General features: G+C 48.8%; 1 protein-coding gene across 1 annotated transcript; it reads right to left on the reverse strand.

Annotated features, from left to right (window-relative positions):
* Positions 1-4,574: 4,574 nt before the first annotated feature.
* gnai1 (guanine nucleotide binding protein (G protein), alpha inhibiting activity polypeptide 1) lies at positions 4,575-19,871 on the reverse strand. Its single transcript, XM_061229054.1, has 9 exons — positions 19,360-19,871; positions 13,150-13,192; positions 12,126-12,267; positions 11,591-11,748; positions 8,995-9,123; positions 7,514-7,643; positions 6,890-7,043; positions 5,798-6,000; positions 4,575-4,841 (listed from the first exon to the last, which is right to left on the reverse strand). The coding sequence occupies exons 1-8, from the start codon at positions 19,475-19,477 to the stop codon at positions 5,810-5,812; spliced, it is 1,065 nt and encodes a 354-aa protein (XP_061085038.1). The 5' UTR covers positions 19,478-19,871; the 3' UTR covers positions 4,575-4,841; positions 5,798-5,809.
* Between the last annotated feature and the right edge of the window lie 492 nt (positions 19,872-20,363).

The raw sequence follows: 20,363 nt of genomic DNA on the forward strand, positions 1-20,363 counted from the left end.
GATACTTCTCCCGACGTCTCCTCACGTTTTGTGCGTCCAGACATCAGGATGGGCGAGACGTGCGATCCGAGCGTCTTTGACCGTGGCCTGACCGTTTGCGTCAGACGCGGGCGGCTCCAGGATCTCAGAAACAGGCCGCCCTCCTGGGATTTTTTTCCCGCACTGGGGTCTCCTGAGTGTACGGAGAACAGTGTGATGAACAAAAACACCGTGTTCATGAGAGGCCAGAGGAGAATGGGCAATACTCATTGAAGTAAAACTAATGAAAGGCTACAGACATAACAGTGGTTTAACAGCGGTGGGCAGGAGGGCGTGTCTGACCTCACAGCGCGTCAGACCTTGGTCCAGATGGGCAGCAGTGGGCAGCACGCCATGCCTCGGCCCACTCAGCTAAGAACAGGAAGATGAGGCTGCAGGGATCACCAGAACTGGACAGATGTTGCCCGGTCTGGCAAATCTTGATTTCTGCCGCGATAAGCCAAGGATAGGGCCAGAATTCGGAGCGAAGTCTTCCATGGATGCATCCTGCCTTGTGTCGAAGTGTGTTGCTGGTTTAAAGATGCGAGGAATGCGAGACCCTATTAAAACCCACCCATCCATCCATCCATCCATCATCTTATCCTGAACAGGGTCACAGGGGGGCTGGAGCCTATCCCAGCATACATTGGGCGAAAGGCAGGAATACACCCTGGACAGGTCACCAGTCCATCGCAAGGCACACACACCATTCACTCACACACTCATACCTACGGGCAATTTAGACTCTCCAATCAGCCTAACATGCATGTCTTTGGACTGTGGGAGGAAACCGGAGTACCCGGAGGAAACGCACGCAGACACGGGGAGAACATGCCAACTCCGCACAGAGAGGCCCCGGCCGACGGGGATTCGAACCCAGGACCTCCTTGCTGTGAGGCGGCAGTGCTACCCACTGCACCATCCGTGCCGTCCCCTATTAAAACCCTTAATATCAAATTAGTATCATCTGAACACCCCGGCATTGTTGCTGTCCACGGGCATCGCCTCATGGCCAGCCTATCCCATAATGCACACAAGCGCACACAATCTTCTCAAGCCGGTTCCACAAACATGACGGTGCCTTCAGTTCACTCTCTCAATCCAACAGGGCACTTTTGGGGTCAGGTGGAACGGGAGGCGAGCACCATGAATGCATACACCAAAATCCCGAAGGAACGGATCAAGTTCAATTCATGGGCTTAAAGAATTCCGGCTGTTCCGAAGGCAACTCGGGATCATTCCCTGGGCCAGATTAGGTGTACCTAATAAATTAGTCAGTGAGCGTACATATACAGAATTTTAATACATCCACGATGTATGTTTATTAATTCCTGAAAATACTAGATGTTATTCTTTGGCTTGTTTATATTCACCGAGCACACACAAACAACAAGAGAGCGTGTACCGTCGGTAAAGAATGTATGCGTGGTGTCCAGCCGTTGTCCTGAGCCGGGAAATATCAAGGGCTATTTATAAAACTCTTCACCGCGCAACACGCCTGCCAGCCAGGCAGCCAGCCTGCAGAAATATCACCCTGTTGCCATGGAACCCGGTGCCAGTGACATCATAAGGAGGATAAGACGAGGGCGACTCGGGAAGCAGAACTCGAGCGGAGATCAAACGCAGAGCAGGGCTGCGCAACGACAGCTTTAGATTCTCAATCCGAAAAGGCCATGTGTTAAAAGTCCGGTTTCATAGAGTCTTTATCATTGCTGTTGACAGGGTGATAAACCACGATTATAACACCATTTTTAAATGCGTCACTCGCTGCTCCTAGATACACCATCCCCGCCACTTAGCAAATACGGAGCAAACGTATGTCAAAGATTGTTGCACAACATTGCGACATATCTAGCGGGAAGGCAGCATTTGAGTTTATGGACCTTAGCGAAACGTTTTGCGGGGGCGGGGATCAAGAGTATGTTAGGTCGCGAACAGAGCAGCAAACCCCACCTGTTGGAACCTGCTCGCGCTGTTCCAGCGTTCAGACGGAGCTCGCGGCAACACCTGACCCGGTCTCGCTCTGCTCGGCTCGCTCTTGCGGGAGGTGCAGCAGCGCGATGTCTGCATGGGAAATTGTGTGCGCTTATCGAGTGCTTTCTGTCACGGTCATCTCTCCCTCGCTCTCATCACTCCAACCCAGGCACGGAGAGGAAGAGACAGCAAGAGAATAAAAGAGAAGAGGGAGGAGAGGATTGGTTTGTTACACACCCCCCTCCCCCTCTTCAAAACAAACATCCAGGCAGCAGGCAGCTTTCACACCAAATAAAAATTGACAAACGCTTCTAGTTTATCCAAACATTGCTCACTTTGTTTTTTCCCTCCATTCACCATCCGAAAGTTTTATTAAATTCATTTCTACCTCCCCGTTTTGTGTCGAATCCGCAACCGTTTAGGCCGCCTGCCTTTCTTGGCAGCGCTCGGGGACGAATTCCATCACAGTTGTCCCAACGGAACAGAGGCTTATATATTAAAAAAATAATAAAAACGGCGTTGGCAGGCGATGAATGGCAACTCTTCATACGCGGACGTAGGCTGTCGGCTGCAAGTGTTGTTCGGGCGAACAAGCGGGCGCGTGAATGAAATTCGTTCGCGGGCAGAAACAAATCAATTGCAGCACTTGACAGGACACAAAGGTCGCACAAAGGTCTCTTGTTCTCTGTCGAAGTTGTACTGAAAAACGGTGCTCTGAGGGGGAGCCCTAGAGTACAAGGCAGGCAGAAGAGGGCTTGCTGAGGTTTTCACATGCATTGTGTGTGTGTGTGTGTGTGTGTGCTGGGGCATGCTGGCGTCTGCACACGTATGTTCAAACGCATTTAATGCCAGCACGTGTGCCCGCATTCTGCCTCCGCGCATGACTGTACAGGTATGCACGGCGGTGAACTTTCCGTGCGCATGTTGTCATTGAACGGCAGCCTGTAGCGTAGTGGTTAAGGTAAATGACTGGGACACACAAGGTCGCCGGTTCTAATCCCGGTGTAGCCACAATAAGATCCGCACAGCCGTCGGGCCCCTCGAGCAAGGCCCTTAACCCATCGCTCCAGGGGAGGATCGTCTCCTGCTTAGTCTAATCAACTGTACCTCGCTCTGGATAAGATAAAAATGGAATGTAATTGTGTGTCAGATTGGACACAAGGGCAAGTCATCATCGTTTTGGAATAAAATACTTTTCTGTGCTCGATTGATCTTGCCTGGCGCAAGTTTGCACTCTGAGAGCATTTGATTGGTTTCGATACACCAGAAAAGCTCAGTGAAGCACCGAAAAGTATTTGAATCCAAAACAATGACATATGACAATGACATATTGTCACCGTCTAGTAGGAGCACAGCACAAGTGTGGACACAGACACAGACACACTCACACCTGTGCATTCCATCTGAATGCAAGTCTATGGCACGTAACATGTGTGCATCAGACTGGTTATGAAATATTTGTCAAATTAAAACGCTTCCCATTTTATAATGCCTCCGTTGCATAAGAATGTCTGCTAAATGCCTTGCAATGTAACGTAATGTAATACTGGAGGACTTGGGCAGCAACAAAAAAAACATCCTATCCCAAATTTACCTTAAAGAAAAGCAACACAGCAGCACAAGCCAAGTTTATGTTTTTATTAGCAAAATAAGGGAGATGAGTGTACAAATGTTCCTCTTCCACACAGAACAGGGCCACAGAGAGGACACCTCTATTACAGATGTTGGCTTGCCTTTCTCTCCCTTCTCTCCTCAGTCTGTCCATCGCGTCATTTTGCAGCGTGTCGAAAACAAAATTCACACAGCCACCCTCTTCCAGAAAACGAAGGATTTTTTTTTTTTTCCTGCATTAAAATTCCCGATTATACCGTCGGGCCAGCAATTCAAAAGCTTCCAGAAGCTTTCCGGCCCCTCCGAAAATAGCCGCTTTTGCCCTGTTAAAACCCCCCAGTAAAAGACGTCGAGTGAAATAAAAACGACCGGAAAAAAATTTCTTGAACCGTTCGGCTCATTTTAGGTCACGTGACTAACGGGCAAAACCGCTCAGGCGGCCCCGGAGCCAACGTTCGGTCGCGACAGTCCGTTCCCGAACGTTGCGTGTCTGTGCGCGTAACCATCTCGAAACGTGGACTCTCGCGCAAGACGGGATGAGAACGGCCGCGTGGACGATTGTCGGTCGACCAGCAAACGGTAAATAAAAACTCGTGTTACCGTAACCTTTCTCTCATCCAGACGAAAATGGACAGTTGGTGTGGAAGTCGTATTAAACCACATGCTGGAATAGCTCTGGGAGATTTTTTTTTTTGGGGGGGTATTAAATATTCAACTTTACACGTTTACGCTTTGTTGAGACAATTAGCAGGCAAAACGATGCATTAACAAGTACTGTGAAAGACCATGCGAAAAGGCACAAATACCTAAAAACTAGACTCAGGCCAAATCCGCTCTCTCCCTGCCAACTCCGGTCACGGAAATATTTCCACCATGGCGACTTTTGGGGAAAACATTTTTAAAAGGCAGGAAAAAAAACAGAACAAATTAAAATTTCTTAAAAAAAAAAAAAAAAAAAAATTGTGTGTGGGGTGGGGGGGGGGGGGGGAGAAGCCAACAACAATTACAAGAGTTACTATACAACATCCTATACAAAAGTTCTCTAAGCTTCATCTTAAAATGTCCAAAGACCAAAAACAAACAAAACCAAAAGAAAAAAAAGAAAAGAAAAAAAGAAAAACACATAAATAAACCTATAAAACCGGTATATAGTACAGTACTGGTCCATGATTGGTCGATTTTCCTTATGCAAGTCGATCCCCCCCGGGAAACGCACATCGGGTTGGTTTCTTCAGCTCCTGTGTAAAAATAAAATAAAAAATAAGATAGAAAAAACAGTAACAGTTACTCATTAACACTCGTGTCAATCGGATGTTTCTAGTGAAATTACAGCGAGAGGAACATCACTTGTAATGGGGCATGTTCCGTCTCGCAATGATTGGTATGACTGGTACTTCATGTGCTCAAAGCCACATCTTTCATCAACAACGACGATGTCATTGGGTTCTGTCACAATCACAATTTGCATGCCAGAACTGAAGGTTTTCACTTCCTGAAATGGCCTCCACGGATGTCTGGGGAAAAGTAGGTGAACTTCACAGTGACATCATTGTTTCGGGCGGTGGGTATTATGTGCAACACATTATCCATCCATTATCTGAACCCGCTTATCCTGATCAGGGTCGCAGGGGGCTGGAGCCTATCCCAGCATACATTGGGCGAAAGGCAGGAATACACCCTGGACAGGTCGCCAGTCTATCGCAGGGCACACACACCATTCACTCACACACTCATACCTACGGGCAATTTAGACTCTCCAATCAGCCTAACGTGCATGTCTTTGGACTGTGGGAGGAAACCGGAGTACCCGGAGGAAACCCACGCAGACACGGGGAGAACATGCAAACTCCGCACAGAGAGGCCCCGGCCGACGGGGATTCGAACCCAGGACCTCCTTGCTGTGAGGCGGCAGTGCTACCCACTGCACCATCCGTGCCGCCCTGCAACACATTATGTAAATTATATATCAGTTAAGAACCAAGATATTAGATGTATCAGAATAATGTTCTTAAAAAAACAAAAAAACATACTGGATGACATTAAATAAAAAACATATGGCCAGAGCAGGTTTGTGGAAGTTGCCAATATGTAATTGTATCGCTTTTAGGGGAAAATAAGTTACTGGGCGGGGCTTGAAAAGTCGCCAGCTCTATCAAAAAAGTTGATGAGGCAACTGCATCGCGACGCGTCTTACCGTAAAAAGGCTCTAGAACAGGCCGCAGTCCTTCAGGTTGTTCTTGATGATGACGTCGGTGACGGCGTCGAAGACGAACTGCACGTTCTTGGTGTCGGTGGCGCAGGTGAAGTGGGTGTATATCTCCTTGGTGTCTTTCCTCTTGTTCAGGTCCTCGAACTGACACTGGATGTAGGCCGCGGCCTCCTCGTACGTGTTGGACCCTGAGCCGAGAGAGTCCGGTCGTGATGTTTAATGGGACACCTCGCTCATTCACTCACTAAGCTAACTGGCTCGCTCAACTTACCAACCAACTTGCATGCTCAATCAACCTACCAACCAACTCGCTCAACCAACCAGCGAACTCACTGAGCACACCAACCAACTCGCTCAACCAACCAAGCAATCAAGCAACTCACTCAACCAACCAAGCAATCAAGCAACTCACTCAACCAACCAAGCAATCAAGCAACTCACTCAACCAACCAAGCAATCAAGCAACTCACTCAACCAACCAACCAACTCGCTCAACCAATCAAGCAACTCACTCAACCAACCAAGCAATCAAGCAACTCACTCAACCAACCAAGCAATCAAGCAACTCACTCAACCAACCAACCAACTCGCTCAACCAACCAAGCAATCAAGCAACTCACTCAACCAACCAAGCAACTCGCTCAACCAACCAACCAACCAAGCAACTCACTCAACCAACCAAGCAACTCACTCAACCAACCAAACAACTCGCTCAACCAACCAAGCAACTCGCTCAACCAACCAAGCAACTCGCTCAACCAACCAACCAACCAAACTTGCTCAACCCAACCAAGCAACTTGCACATTTGCTCAACCAACCAACCAGCTCCCTCAACTAGCCAACTAGCGTGTCCGCTCAAAGAACAAACTCACTCAACCAGCTCAACTCATTCAACCAACTCAAAAGGGGTTTAAATGATATAATATAAATATATGTATAATATTATATATAAATATATAATATATGATATGATATAAATTTGCTACATTAATTTCAAAAAAAAAAAGGAAAGTTTCTAATCCCAGCCGTTTGCTTCATTTCGGTGGAGGGAGGGGGTGTTGGGGAGCGCTTCTTACCCGTGTACTCTGGGTAGCAGATGGTCAGCGGGCTTCTCTTGATCTTCTCCTCGAAAAGGTCCTTCTTGTTGAGGAACAGGATGATGGAGGTGTCGGTGAACCACTTGTTGTTGCAAATGCTGTCGAAGAGCTTCATGCTCTCGTGCATTCGGTTCTGGGTGGAGAAACGGCCCAAGGGCAGGTGAGTTTCACCCCAAGGTTTTAGGTTGGAGTAAAAAAAACAGGAACATCTCTGACACTCCTAGACCAGGGTTGCCTAGCCCTGGTCTACAGTCCTATATGGGCAAGCACAAGATATTTTGTTCCACCAAATGAAGTTTGTCATCTTAGACTATCGGCCAGCGCAAGGAAAGATTATGTCAATCATCGGGCTGGTTAGCCTGTACATTTACAAACATTTAATTCAATTGCTTTCAGCTTCAATTGTGCAGTGCCTTTCACACAGACACAGCTGCATTGTAAGGAAATGGGACAGGGGAAAATTGGCTCAGACCAAGCCAGAGCCCCGCAAAAAAACCGAAAACAAGTTTCGGTTTGCCTCGAATTCAAGATTTAGTTCAGGATCAGGCTGTGGGCCCGTGGGGTTTTCTAAAGAGGTGCATCATGGGGGAAAACGGGGCTCACCATCTCCTCGTCCTCAGCCAGCACCAGGTCGTAGTCGCTCAGCGCCACGCAGAAGATGATGGCCGTCACGCCCTCGAAGCAGTGGATCCACTTCTTCCTCTCCGACCTCTGGCCTCCCACGTCGAACATCCTGGAGGAGGAGCGCCACACCCGAATGCTTAGAAACTGTCATGTTCGCGCAGACGCGATTCAGTGCGCGAAGGGTTTCCCCGATTCCACACAATTTTTCAGACCGTGTCAGTACAACTCTCAGGAAAAAAATGGCTCCTTGGCTCATCACCGTAGAGTAACCGTTTTTAGTTCTTTCCACCTCAATCGTAGGTGTGAAGCTCCCGGACGGAGAACCGTTTAGCCAGACAAAGAAGCTGTGAACTAGAGTCTACCTCCCAAGGCGAGGGCAAGGATAGAGCCAACCCTTGTTCCTGAGGATCTACCTGTCCGATAGGTTCACACCAACCCTAACAAAGCACACCTCATTCAAACAGCTAGAGCAGGGCTGCCCAACCCTGTTCCTGGAGATCTACCGTCCTGTAGGTTTTCACTCCAACCCTAACAAAGCACACCTCAGTCAAACAGCTAGAGCAGGGCTGCCCAACCCTGTTCCTGGAGATCTACCGTCCTGTAGGTTTCACTCCAACCCTAACAAAGCCACACCTCATTCAACAGCTAGAGCAGGGCTGCCCAACCCTGTTCCTGGAGATCTACCGTCCTGTAGGTTTTCACTCCAACCCTAACAAAGCCACACCACATTCAAACAGCTAGAGATGATGTTGAGCAGTTTATTAGTTGAGTCAGATCTTGCCAAGTCTTGGTTGACATGAAAACCTCCAGGACTGTAGATCTCCAGGGACAGGGTTGGGTACCACTGGGCTAGAGGTGCGCCCCTTTTCCAGACCCCAAATATGGGGCCCGCAGTGTTTGGCTTCATAACTGGAGCATTAAAGCAATCGCCACAGAGGATAGCCTTGGACATTGAGAGGTTCTGAAGTTCTCTCGCCTCAGACTTTCAGGGCCCGAAACCATTATTTGAGGAACAACCATCTCCCTGCGTTAGCATTAGCAACATTTGCATCGCGATTCAAATGAGGCTTGTATTTTTTTCTTTTACTTTTACAAAAGGAATTTTAATTGCATCTTTCACTTGTCGCTCAGCAGCGATGGCCTCATTTTTGCATTCCCGTCACGATATTCGCTCAATACATCATCGCAATGTCACGGCGCGTTGCTTTGGAGACGGCCGTCTGCCAAATGAGTAATATTTAAAAATAGATTTCTTTTTTTTATTCATTTAAAAAAATTAAATTGAAAGCTAAAAATAAACCACTGCTGCCTCAGATAGAGAGAGACGATTTATGGTTCTGCTCTCACGCTGTTAAGACTGCGGGGTGCAAGTACGTTTTAAAAGGCTCTAGCAAACATACAGCTCTCAAACTGTTAGACCGCGGGGGTGTACGTGGATTATAAAAGACGGACAGACGCACTTGAAGTGCAGGTCCTTGAAGGTGAAGTGCGTCTCCACGATGCCGGTGGTCTTGACCCGGGTCCTCAGGACGTCCTGCTGCGTGGGGATGTAGGCGGCGTGGGATATCCTGTCCAGGTCGTTCAGGTAGCTGTGAGAGGAACGGGGGTGTCAGCGACAGAGCAGGAGGCATGGAGACACGCAGAGACACGCAGAGAGACACGCAGAGAGACAGAGAGAGACAGAGAGAGACAGAGAGAGACAGAGAGAGACAGAGAGAGACAGAGAGAGACACACAGAGACAGAGAGAGACACACAGAGACACACAGAGACACACACACATACAGACACAGAGACACAAACACACACACACACACACACACACACACATACAGACACACACAGAGACACAGACACACAGAGAGACACACAGAGAGACACACAGAGAGACACACAGAGAGACACACAGAGAGACACACAGAGAGACACACAGAGAGACACACACACAGAGAGAGAGAGACACACACACACACACACACACACACACACACAGAGAGAGAGACACACAGAGAGAGACACACAGAGAGAGACACACAGAGAGAGACACACAGAGACACACACACACAGACGTACACAGACACAGACACACAGACACACAGACACACAGACACACAGACACAAACACACATACAGACACAGACACATACGCATACACAGAGAGAGAGGCACAGAGAGAGAGGCACAGAGAGAGAGACACAGAGAGAGACACAGAGAGAGACACAGAGAGAGACACAGAGAGAGACACAGAGAGAGACACAGAGAGAGAGACAGAGAGAGACACAGAGAGAGAGAGAGAGAGACAGAGACACAAACACACAAATACAGAGACAAACAAACAAACAAACACACAGACCATCCCCCCCCCCCCGCTCTCTCTCTCTCACGCTCTCTCTCTCTCTCCCTCTCTCTCTGCAACAAGCTTCCCCTTCTGCGAGGCGTGATCACACCGTGCACATTTCACCGATGTCGCAACCCCCGTTCAGCAGGAAGTGTGGACAGTGCGCGCAAGGCAGCAGGATGAGAAGGGTCTCATATGTCACAACGAGTCGTATCCAACATCAGGTCCTACAGGTCCCAAATTGCACGCATGGATACTTAGATTTTTTTTGGGGGGGGGGGGGGGGGATTTATTTCGTAACTGGCTACAAATCTGGCCCTGAAGACCACTAGCGCTGCCGGTTTCCATTCATCTCAACCAATCAGGGACCGGTTTAAACCTGAAACATTAGGTGCGTGGCAGCTGTGGCCAATCGGTGACATAAGCCGAAATCAGAAGGGGAAGTATGATTGACCAGATTGAAGTATCCCTGCTCTGTTTTGCGCGTGTTTGTTTTCTGTAGTGGTTACTCAATCAGCCACAAAAGACTTTGGGACTTTCCTCCTTTCTTCGAGTAGCGTTTAAGAGACTGCAGCAGGCTGTATAGATGATCAGTGTTTGTGTGATTGGCATAGAGTTTATAGACGATCAGTGTTTGTGACTGAAGCAGTTGGTAGAAACGAACAGTGTCGATCAGACCTGGCTGAACTAATGCAACTGTTTTGCATTCTATACTTTTCGGTGCTCAATTGATCTTACCTGGTGCAATTTAGCCGACCAGAAGGTGGGGTTTGCACTTTTTGAGTGCATTTAAATCAGTCCCAATACATCGGACAAGCTCAGTAAAGCGCAGAAAAGTATTTGAGTCCAAAACAATTACGTATCTGACCCAGGACTGGGGTTCGTCAGACTGTAGCTGGTTGTAGAAACGGTAAGTGCTGGTCAGGCTGTAGAAACGGTAAGTGCTGGTCAGGCTGTAGAAACGGTAAGTGCTGGTCAGGCTGTAGAAACGGTAAGTGCTGGTCAGGCTGTAGAAACGGTAAGTGCTGGTCAGGCTGTAGAAACGGTAAGTGCTGGTCAGGCTGTAGAAACGGTAAGTGCTGGTCAGACTGTAGAAACGGTAAGTGCTGGTCAGGCTGTAGAAACGGTAAGTGCTGGTCAGGCTGTAGAAACGGTAAGTCCTGGTCAGGCTGTAGAAACGGTAAGTGCTGGTCAGACTGTAGAAACGGTAAGTGCTGGTCAGACTGTAGAAACGGTAAGTGCTGGTCAGGCTGTAGAAACGGTAAGTGCTGGTCAGGCTGTAGAAACGGTAAGTGCTGGTCAGGCTGTAGAAACGGTAAGTGCTGGTCAGGCTGTAGAAACGGTAAGTTCTGGTCAGGCTGTAGAAACGGTAAGTGCTGGTCAGGCTGTAGAACCGGTAAGTGCTGGTCAGGCTGTAGAAACGGTAAGTGCTGGTCAGGCTGTAGAAACGGTAAGTGCTGGTCAGGCTGTAGAAACGGTGAGTGCTGGTCAGGCTGTAGAAACGGTAAGTGCTGGTCAGGCTGTAGAAACGGTAAGTGCTGGTCAGACTGTAGAAACGGTAAGTTCAGGTCAGGCTGTAGAAACGGTAAGTGCTGGTCAGGCTGTAGAAACGGTAAGTGCTGGTCAGGCTGTAGAAACGGTAAGTGCTGGTCAGGCTGTAGAAACGGTAAGTGCTGGTCAGGCTGTAGAAACGGTAAGTGCTGGTCAGGCGGTCACTCACTACGCAGCCGAGTCGTTGAGCTGGTACTCTCGTGAGCGGGCGAAGCAGGCCTGCACGCCGGCGTCCTTCCACAGCCGCTTGATGACCCCCGCCAACTCCGCCGTCATGAAGCCCTCCTCCGCCGAGCCCGCCAGGACAAACAGCTGCCTGGCGTCGTCCTGGGGAGGAAGAGACGCCAAATCATCATCATCATCTCAGTCCTCAGCATAGCAGCACAACACCGCAGCGACCACTCGTCGCCCAGGCGACAAACGCACATCGCCGTGACGACGAGAGCTCTCCGCGTCACATCTCGAGCGGGCGCCACGGCCGTCGCCGTAACCGCGGCGACGCAAATGGATGCCTAGCATTGTCCCACCGAAGACAACGTTCACCATCATCACCATCAGCATTAGCATCATCCCCATGACAACACCACGCACTGCCTAACCTCTCCTGAAGGCCCACAGCGAGGCCTATCACCATCATCATCATCATCATCGTCACCTTTAGAGCGTGCGTGTGTAGAATGGGGTGGTCCCACGAGCACACTCACCGCTCTTGCCGCGTCGTTGAAGTCGATCTTGAGGCGGCCCATGGCGCGGATGATGGCGATGATGGACTGGATGGTGTTGCTGTAGACCACCGCCTTGTACTGCTTACACTCCTCCTCTGAGTACCCCGCCTCGTGGATAATCCTGAGAGAGAGAACACACACACACACGTTACATACACGTACACACCGATACACACACACACACGTTACATACACGTACACACCGATACACACACACACACGTTACATACACATACACGCCGATACACACACACACGTTACATACACATACACACCGATACACACACACACGTTACATACACATACACACCGATACACACGCACGCACGCACCCACACGCACCCACACACACATTACACACACATTACACACACCTCCTCCGAGTACCCTGCCTCATGGACAATCGTGAAAGAGAGATCAAACAGGACAAACCACACACACACACAGACAGACACGCACACAGACACGCACACAGACACGCACACAGACACGCACACAGACACGCACACAGACACGCACACAGACACGCCTGCATGACGACACACAAAGACACAAGTGCATTCCAACGTACACCAAGCTAACTGGTTAGCCAATAAAACAAAAAGCGAAAGCAACACACTCTGTTCCTCCAAAGCCAATACAGCCAGGAAGACGAGCAGCCCCAGCCCCCTCAAACACACTCCTGGGAGTTTCCTGGGAGGACTTCAAAAACTCTTCAAAAAATCGCCTTCAGCTTTTTATAACCTGGGCTTTGATCCCAAATGAAATGGAGAGGACGCTTCCAACGCCACGAGCAAGGATCAGCAAGGTCCGCTCTGTAGATTTATCTTAGAAAATGTGTTTTTGAAACCCTTGACACGCAAAAAATCCAGGTTTATCAAAGTTTCAGGTGATAATGGGAGCCCACCCCATCATTACAACCATGGAATCCATTTTAGAAAGTAGCCAGAGTGAATCAGAGGGTGGATGGAACGCATTCGAACACAGGAGGAGGGACACTTACTTCATCTGTTTCACGATCGTGCTTTTCCCCGACTCTCCAGCACCTGAGAGAGAAAAGAGAGGGAGAGAGGGAGAGAAAGATCGAGTGAGTGAAGGGAGAATCGACAGACAGAGACGACCACCAGACGGCAGGGTTCGCACTTTTCGTTTTACATAGGTTCCAATACGCCTGAAAACTCATTAAAGCATAGCAAAGGGTGTGTATGTCGCCCAAAACAACTGCGTAGTTAAGGCAGGTCTTGTGTGATGATAAACTTAAGATTGGGGCAGGAAGATTTATGGGCATATCGAACAGATTTCATACGTTTCCGGGAGATGAGTCTTAACAAGGCCAGATCTCTACTACAGGTGAGGTTGACACACGTGCGGTTTGTCGACTGTTGCCAACCCGAAACTGACCCCAACCCGAAACGAAAGCTGGCGCACAACCATTTGTTAAAAGACAGCCTAGCAAGTGGCGTACAGGTATAACGGTAAACTTTTGCAACACCAGGAAGGGACCCAGTGATTGGCAGTAAGAAACAGCAGCACACGCAGCGAGGTCCCCAGGGGGGAACGCGGACACGCCGTTAGGGACCGCGCGTTTCCTAAAGAGGCGTCCGCGGAGAACGCCCGATTTTAATTAAGCCACTCGCGCCTCTCGAGTCCCCGCGGTGGGGGATGACGGGCGCTAAACGCGGGCTGCTAACGGGCGCTAAACGCGGACTGCTAACGGGCCCCCGTGGGAGGGACATGCCGATGCCGTGGGCGGTGCGTTGATGCTCGCCAGCGCCCCCTTCTGGTGGGCGGTGGAGCGCGGGTGAGGGTTACATTTTCACAGCGCTTTACAGTCACAGACGCTTCACAGAGTACCAGAAGGGAAGAAAAAAGGGTACAACACCAGCCATGAAGCCCAAAATAACACTAATAATAATAATAAAATGTATATAAAACTCCTCAGTGGGGAGAAAATGCGTGATGCGGAAGCAACAAAACAGAGTCCCTGAAAAGAAGAAATCTCAGGAGGAACCCGACTATAGAGGGAGGGGGAGGGGCTGTCCTCTGGGTACAACAGAGAAATAATTTCTAATCTGAAAACAATCAGCAGAACGTCGTCCAGAAGAAAGCACATGCTTGTCTGAGCTAACCCAAAATCACCGAAGGGGGTTTCACAGATAAATCTAGCTTATGCATGAATGGATAAATAAACACAAAACATATTCTCTCCCACGGTCTGACTTTAAGAATAAGGATTGGACATAAGCCTAATGCTTTATACACAACTCCTGAGTCAAACATGATATAATGACAAACGCTCATAGTTCAGGATAGAAAGGGAAGTTTAACTAAATGTGCCTGTAGGGCCTTAGAAAGGATGGCCCGTTCCCTGTGACTGGCATTCCGTGCTCCAATCAAACGCAGTGCGTGACGACCCGGCGTGTGGACTGGACCAATGGGAGACTCCGGCTGCCGCGGATGAGTCCATTCCGGCAACTCCGGGAGGGGTGGTCTGCCGAGCAATGGGCAAAAAAAAAAGAAGAAGAAAAAACTGGATTTCTTACGCCACGCCGCTCTGTATTCGCGTGTTGCGTCTTTCGGGGGACAAACAGGCTCCTCTACGGCTGAAAGCGCCGCGATCACGTGACGGATACGTTCAGACTACGGCAGACCTACTTGGCATTCCCCTCGTCTGTCTCTCCGCGGAACAGGCTCGTCGTATCGGTTGGCCAAGGACCAAGGAGCGGCCCCGCGTGTGAGCGGCCTGTCGGGGCGCGCGTGTGCGCGCGTGTGCGTGTGTGTGTGCTCAGAATGATGAAAAACGGGTTCAGTAATTAAGCTTGGCGCGCAGACAAACGGTCGGTCCCTGAACGGCGCGCTCGGTTAGCGAGAGGGAGCCTCTTGTGCTTCGTTAAGCATAAACGCTACACAGGAATTAGCACTGTGATCTGCATCAGTGCTGCTGTCTGGAGATGCCTTCTTACATTATTGTCTCTCTCTGCGTCTCTCTCTGTCTCTCTCTCTGTCTCTCTCTCTGTCTCTCTCTCTGTCTCTGTCTCTGTCTCTGTCTCTGTCTCTGTGTCTCTCTCTGTGTCTCTCTCTGTGTCTCTCTCTGTGTCTCTCTCTGTGTCTCTCTGTCTCTCTGTGGAGCAGCGGTCAGCAGCAGCAGTGTGGAGCAGTGGTCAGAGCAGCTGTGTGGAGCAGCCGTCAGAGCAGCAGCACGGAGCAGCCATCAGAGCGGACAGCAACGTGACGTTCAAAACCGCAAGCTGGTTACAAAACAGCAGCCTCAGTTTTGTCAGCTGAAACCCGCACGGCGCGCGGTACGAGCAGCGGGCGAGCGTGCCGATTGGCCCACAGCCGCGTGCGGTACGACACCGGAGCGCCGGGCACGTCGGCCGCGCTCCAGCGGTAACAAACCCGCCGCGGCTCAATATTTAATGTGGCCAGGCTCCTCGGAGCAGCCTCCATTTCCTCCGGACTGCGCCTCCCCTCCCAACAGGCTCTTCCAGCGGGATATCCGTGTTGCCCGGCAACGGCTCACGCTCAAACGTCACGGCCGCGGAAGGGGAGAGGAGACCGCCGGCCCGGGGGTCAAAGTGCACCTCGCAGATAAGAGGAACATAAACGAAAACCGCGTCCGACGCGGCCCCTTTCCATTGTTCGAGTGGTTCGGAATTTTAAGAAGCCCGAACCGGGAAAATTAAGAAGCCGCCGCGCGCGTAAACAGACGGGACCGGGGAAGAAACGCGCCGGCTCGATCGACATGACCCAACACGTTCCCAAGCATGCGCCAGACGCAGGAATGTCACTCACATTCCGGGAAAGGGATTTGCGAACGCGACGAAAAAATATGAAGCAGAGAATTTTAACATTACATTTAACATTACTACATTACTACATTACATTAGCGGCATTTGGCAGACGCTCTTATCCAGAGTGACGCACAGTTGATTAGACTAAGCAGGAGACGATCCTCCCCTGGAGCAATGCAGGGTTAAGGGCCTTGCTCACGGGCCCAACGGCTGTGCGGATCTCATTGTGGCTACACCGGGGATCGAACCCCCGACCTCGCGTGTCCCAGTCCTTTACCTTAACCACTATGCTAGAGGCTGCCCTATGCATTATGTCGCAGCTTGACAGAGCGGTTTCCTGTAAGATGCCAACAAGAGGGCCCAGGACTACTACCCTGGCCTAAACGGCCATACGTTAACTATTCGGTAGAAGATATGGAGACATGTAAACAAAAGTTTAATGTGCAGAGCCGTCACAAGTGGGGTGAAACAGGGTGATGACTTTAGGGGCCCACAAAAACTCCAAAAAGATTGCAAGAGCAAAATCCTTTCAGGAGGGCCCATAAATCCTAGCCATGCCAGTGTCCATTGGTTTGGAAAGTTCTGGAAAAAAATTTTTAATGTTGATAAACCATTCGGGCAAACTAGTTTTGTGTGGGGGGCGGCCTGTAGCCTAGTGGTTAAGGTACATGACTGGGACATGCAAGGTCGGCGGTTCGATCCCCAGTGTAGCCACAATAAGATCCGCACAGCCGTTGGGCCCTTGAGCAAGGCCCTTAACCCTGCATTCTTCCAGGGGAGGATTGTCTCCCGCTTAGTCTAGTGAACTGTATGTCGTTCTAGATAAGAGCGTCTGCCAAATGCCATTAATGAAATGTAATGTAATGTGTAAATTTCCCAGAATACTCAACTCCATGGAACAGCGTTTCCCAACCTCTGGACCAGGAGAGCCGCTGCATCTTGTTGTTTTTCGTTCCAACCAAAGATTAGTCAAGACGAGTTCTGCAACTATGTGTTCAAACATTTTAAGGTGATGCAGGTTCAGCCTGTTGCGATTTCCCCTGTATCTGGGAACTTCATTTCCCAGGGGGCCTTGCTTTCACCATTTAGGACTTGAATGGCTTCAGCTGTAACTCCATTGAATCGATTACTGCCTTACAAAAAAATAAAACAAACGGGTTGTCAACTGAACAGACCAATTTAAAGTCCTTAAATGGATACAGAATGGCCATCCATTGTAACACAAACACAATTCTTGCACTCCAGGAACCAGCACATTAAGGTTGCCAAAGGAAATGTACACATGAATTCGAGGACCAGGATTAAACACACACCGAAGAAAAAGTGGAGGTCCATTTTTGTCCTTTAAGGAACAAATTTCCCCATGTTCCATTTGGGTACTCAAACACCTTTAACAAGGCAAAAATGTTCAATAAAAATGATGTCTTTTTGGCAAGGGGTACAATTTGTTGCATCTATATGGCACCCTGAGCCCAGTGATAGGCATTTGCACGATTGTTATGAAACCTTTCTCTGAAAGTGGACCTCAGCCAGAGTACATATTCTTGAGTTTGTGATTAGCCAAAACACAAAACACTAAAAAACAGAACAACTTTTCCCTCCAACACCTGCAGGCCACGTTCGCAAATCATCTCCCTCCAGACTTGACCGTTTCGCCGTAGGCCAAATAATGATAGGTTAATGCGAGTCCGCACATCATGTTGAATGTCGCTTGAGAAAAGAGCATCGCTTAAAACGAATACAATATAAGTATTTGCGGCTACAAAAAGGCACAGCCGCACAATACCAACAGCAGTCGGACCGCGAATGAATGCTTTTTACATTAACATGCAGAGCCAGCCACGGGGTTTTGGTGCCCCAAAACAAGAATGCTGTTGTTGCCCCAGAGTGCTCACACACAAATCACACCCACCGCTTAAAACGTGAATTGGGACGGTTGAGGTCCTAAAGCTGCAGTTCCCAACCCTGTTCCTGGAGATCGATTGTCCAAGTAGGTTCTCATTCCAACCCAAGCGAAGCACACCTCATTCAACAGCTAGAGATATCACTGAGTTGCTACATTAGTAGAATCGGGCGTGCCAAATTAGGGTTGAAATAAACCGAAAGAGCTGTAGGTCTTCGAGAACATGGTTGGGAACCGCTGCCCTCAACGTCTTCCTGTTCACATGTGGCAAATTGTGTCTCAATACAGGATTTCCTCCAATAGCACTTTGCAGATAATGTATGTTCTATGGTATTTACTTATGCTAGCTAATGTAATCAAATTACGTTATTTTAGCCGGAAATCTACTCGAAACAGGAGTCAACATATCAGTAAATAGATTATCCTCCACAGAAACTACTGTGTTGACTGAAAACATCGCTTACACTTCTCATTTGCATTTCAGAACACCAAAAGGCTACGCGGCGCAGGTAGCCAATACGTGCAAATGCTCAGGCATATTTGGTGGTCAGATATCCTGTACAAAAGAACGAAGGGAAATGAATGTTGGTAAACGCATAGATCAATTGCAAAAGACGAATGTATGCATACATTTGCACACCAAGAATTAACTTCATTCACACTGCAGTTATCTAGACAACAGGGGAGTAAACGATGACGTCTCAGGAGAACGTCAAAATATCACAACCAGAATCGTCCGCAAATATATCGCCTGTTCCTCACATTGTAAGATGTGGGCGACGTCATCGAGATACACATCTCAACATGCATCCCGATCAACAGGTAACAATGCGTCATGAACGCTCATTCCAGCTGAATATACAGTGTACGAGGAGGGTGGCCTTTCCAGTGAAAATAAACACCCACAGAAAAAAGAAAGAAAAGAAAATGCACCACAGGCCAAATCTCAATTCCTCAAAATTGCGTGTACCGCAGGGGTACGATCTGCACCCCATCCTGTCATTTAGCGAGGGGAACAGCGATTAAAAACGGTCCACCATGCTCCAGTAGGCGATGTTATTTAATGGCCCCAACGACTTTCTCACTAAAGCCTGGGCACTGGCGACTGTAGCAGTGCTGTTGCAACGTTGGTTCCCTTTGTTCGGTTGGCCAATTCAAAAAGACGCTTCGGTTTGAAATCTCGAGAAGATACATTAGTGGTTGTCCATCGATCGGGACTTGTATGGTCTTCTGAATTGCTCGCATTAATCTCATATCTATCTATAACACAAACTAGCCACTTCGTATTTCACAACCTGGTAGCTTGGTCGGTTTGTATGAAACTGCACTAGCCTCATAGCTACGTAATGCATGATCACTGGTTACATAGTGGCCCGCTGATTACATTTCGTTCACTTCGCCTACAGTGAATGGTTGTAGGATCACATCCGCTAATGGCTGAAGTCAGCAACAATGCGACGTTAGGGAACTGATATTATCCTACTTCAGAAAGTTGGCCGAATTCCCCGCTTCTTACCAAGTAGAAGTAACTTGACCTCCCTCGCGGCTTTCTCCCCGTCGTCCCGCAGATTCCTGTCGATCATTTTACTGCGCTCCACGGCCGCCTTGTCCTCCGTGCTCAATGTGCACCCCATCTTCGCACGAATCCTCCGGACGTTGTTCAAATATAAACAGTAAAAGTGCACGACCACAACATGCAAGATTTTTTTTTTTTTTTTTTTTTTAAAGAGAGCACGGAAGCCAAGCTTCTCCCCAGAATCCACACGCCCTTTCTCTCGCTGAGAGCGGATGGTTGTTAACTAGCTCGAATCCACCGGGCGTAAAAGAATCAAGAGACTTTCGTCGTGTAGAATTCTGCGGTCCAGAGTAGCTTTCGATTGATTTTTGTGTGAAGCAATCAAACTGGGGGTTTTTCCCACAGATTTTCACTCTCGAAAAGGGAGAAAACAGCAAAAACGCTGGGACGCCCCTGCTTCCTGCTCGTGCTTCTGTCTCCGCTTTCAATCACCGAGTGATTTCGCTGCTTCCTGTTCTCTTACGCCGAGGCTCGCACACGTACCGGGTGTGCACGCGCGCCCATTCTCACAATTCCCCCTTTGAGAGAAAGCGCCGCGGCACATTTCGCGATGCACGCACTCACGCACGTAAACGTCGTCACTTCTTTGCCTGGGTTTTCATTAACACAATTATCTGTAATCTGAATACTATTTTTGTTATTCACTTAATATGGTGGCCTTTTTTTCAAGGCAGCTAGGCACATAACTTATATACCCTTCTAAAGAGAGTAGTATGGCTATACTACTTGCAAAAGTGACTAAATAATAGAAAAATGTACTACTTCCTTGGGCATGTTACCTAATTTCTAATTAATGACAAAATCATATTTTCTTGGACAGGCAGTGGCTGAGTGTAGGCAGGCTCAAGGGCAGGTAAAACAGACCTAGCAGATCACATCAGTTTTCAACTGCAGCTGATTTTGCACCATCAATCTTTTCCCAAAAATATAAAAAGAAAACAATT

Source organism: Conger conger, chromosome 19 (assembly GCF_963514075.1).
Source record: "Conger conger chromosome 19, fConCon1.1, whole genome shotgun sequence".
Lineage (NCBI taxonomy): Eukaryota > Metazoa > Chordata > Actinopteri > Anguilliformes > Congridae > Conger > Conger conger.

Excerpts from the sequence above, each read along its gene's own strand:
- gnai1 (XM_061229054.1), bottom strand. The coding sequence starts at position 19,477 with ATGGGGTGCACATTGAGCACGGAGGACAAGGCGGCCGTGGAGCGCAGT. Across the intron at positions 11,749-12,125 it reads TCAACGACGCGGCAAGAGCG|GACGACGCCAGGCAGCTGTT; the intron begins GTGAGTGTGCTC and ends CTTCCTCCCCAG. Across the intron at positions 6,001-6,889 it reads CTGCTACCCAGAGTACACGG|GGTCCAACACGTACGAGGAG; the intron begins GTAAGAAGCGCT and ends CTCTCGGCTCAG.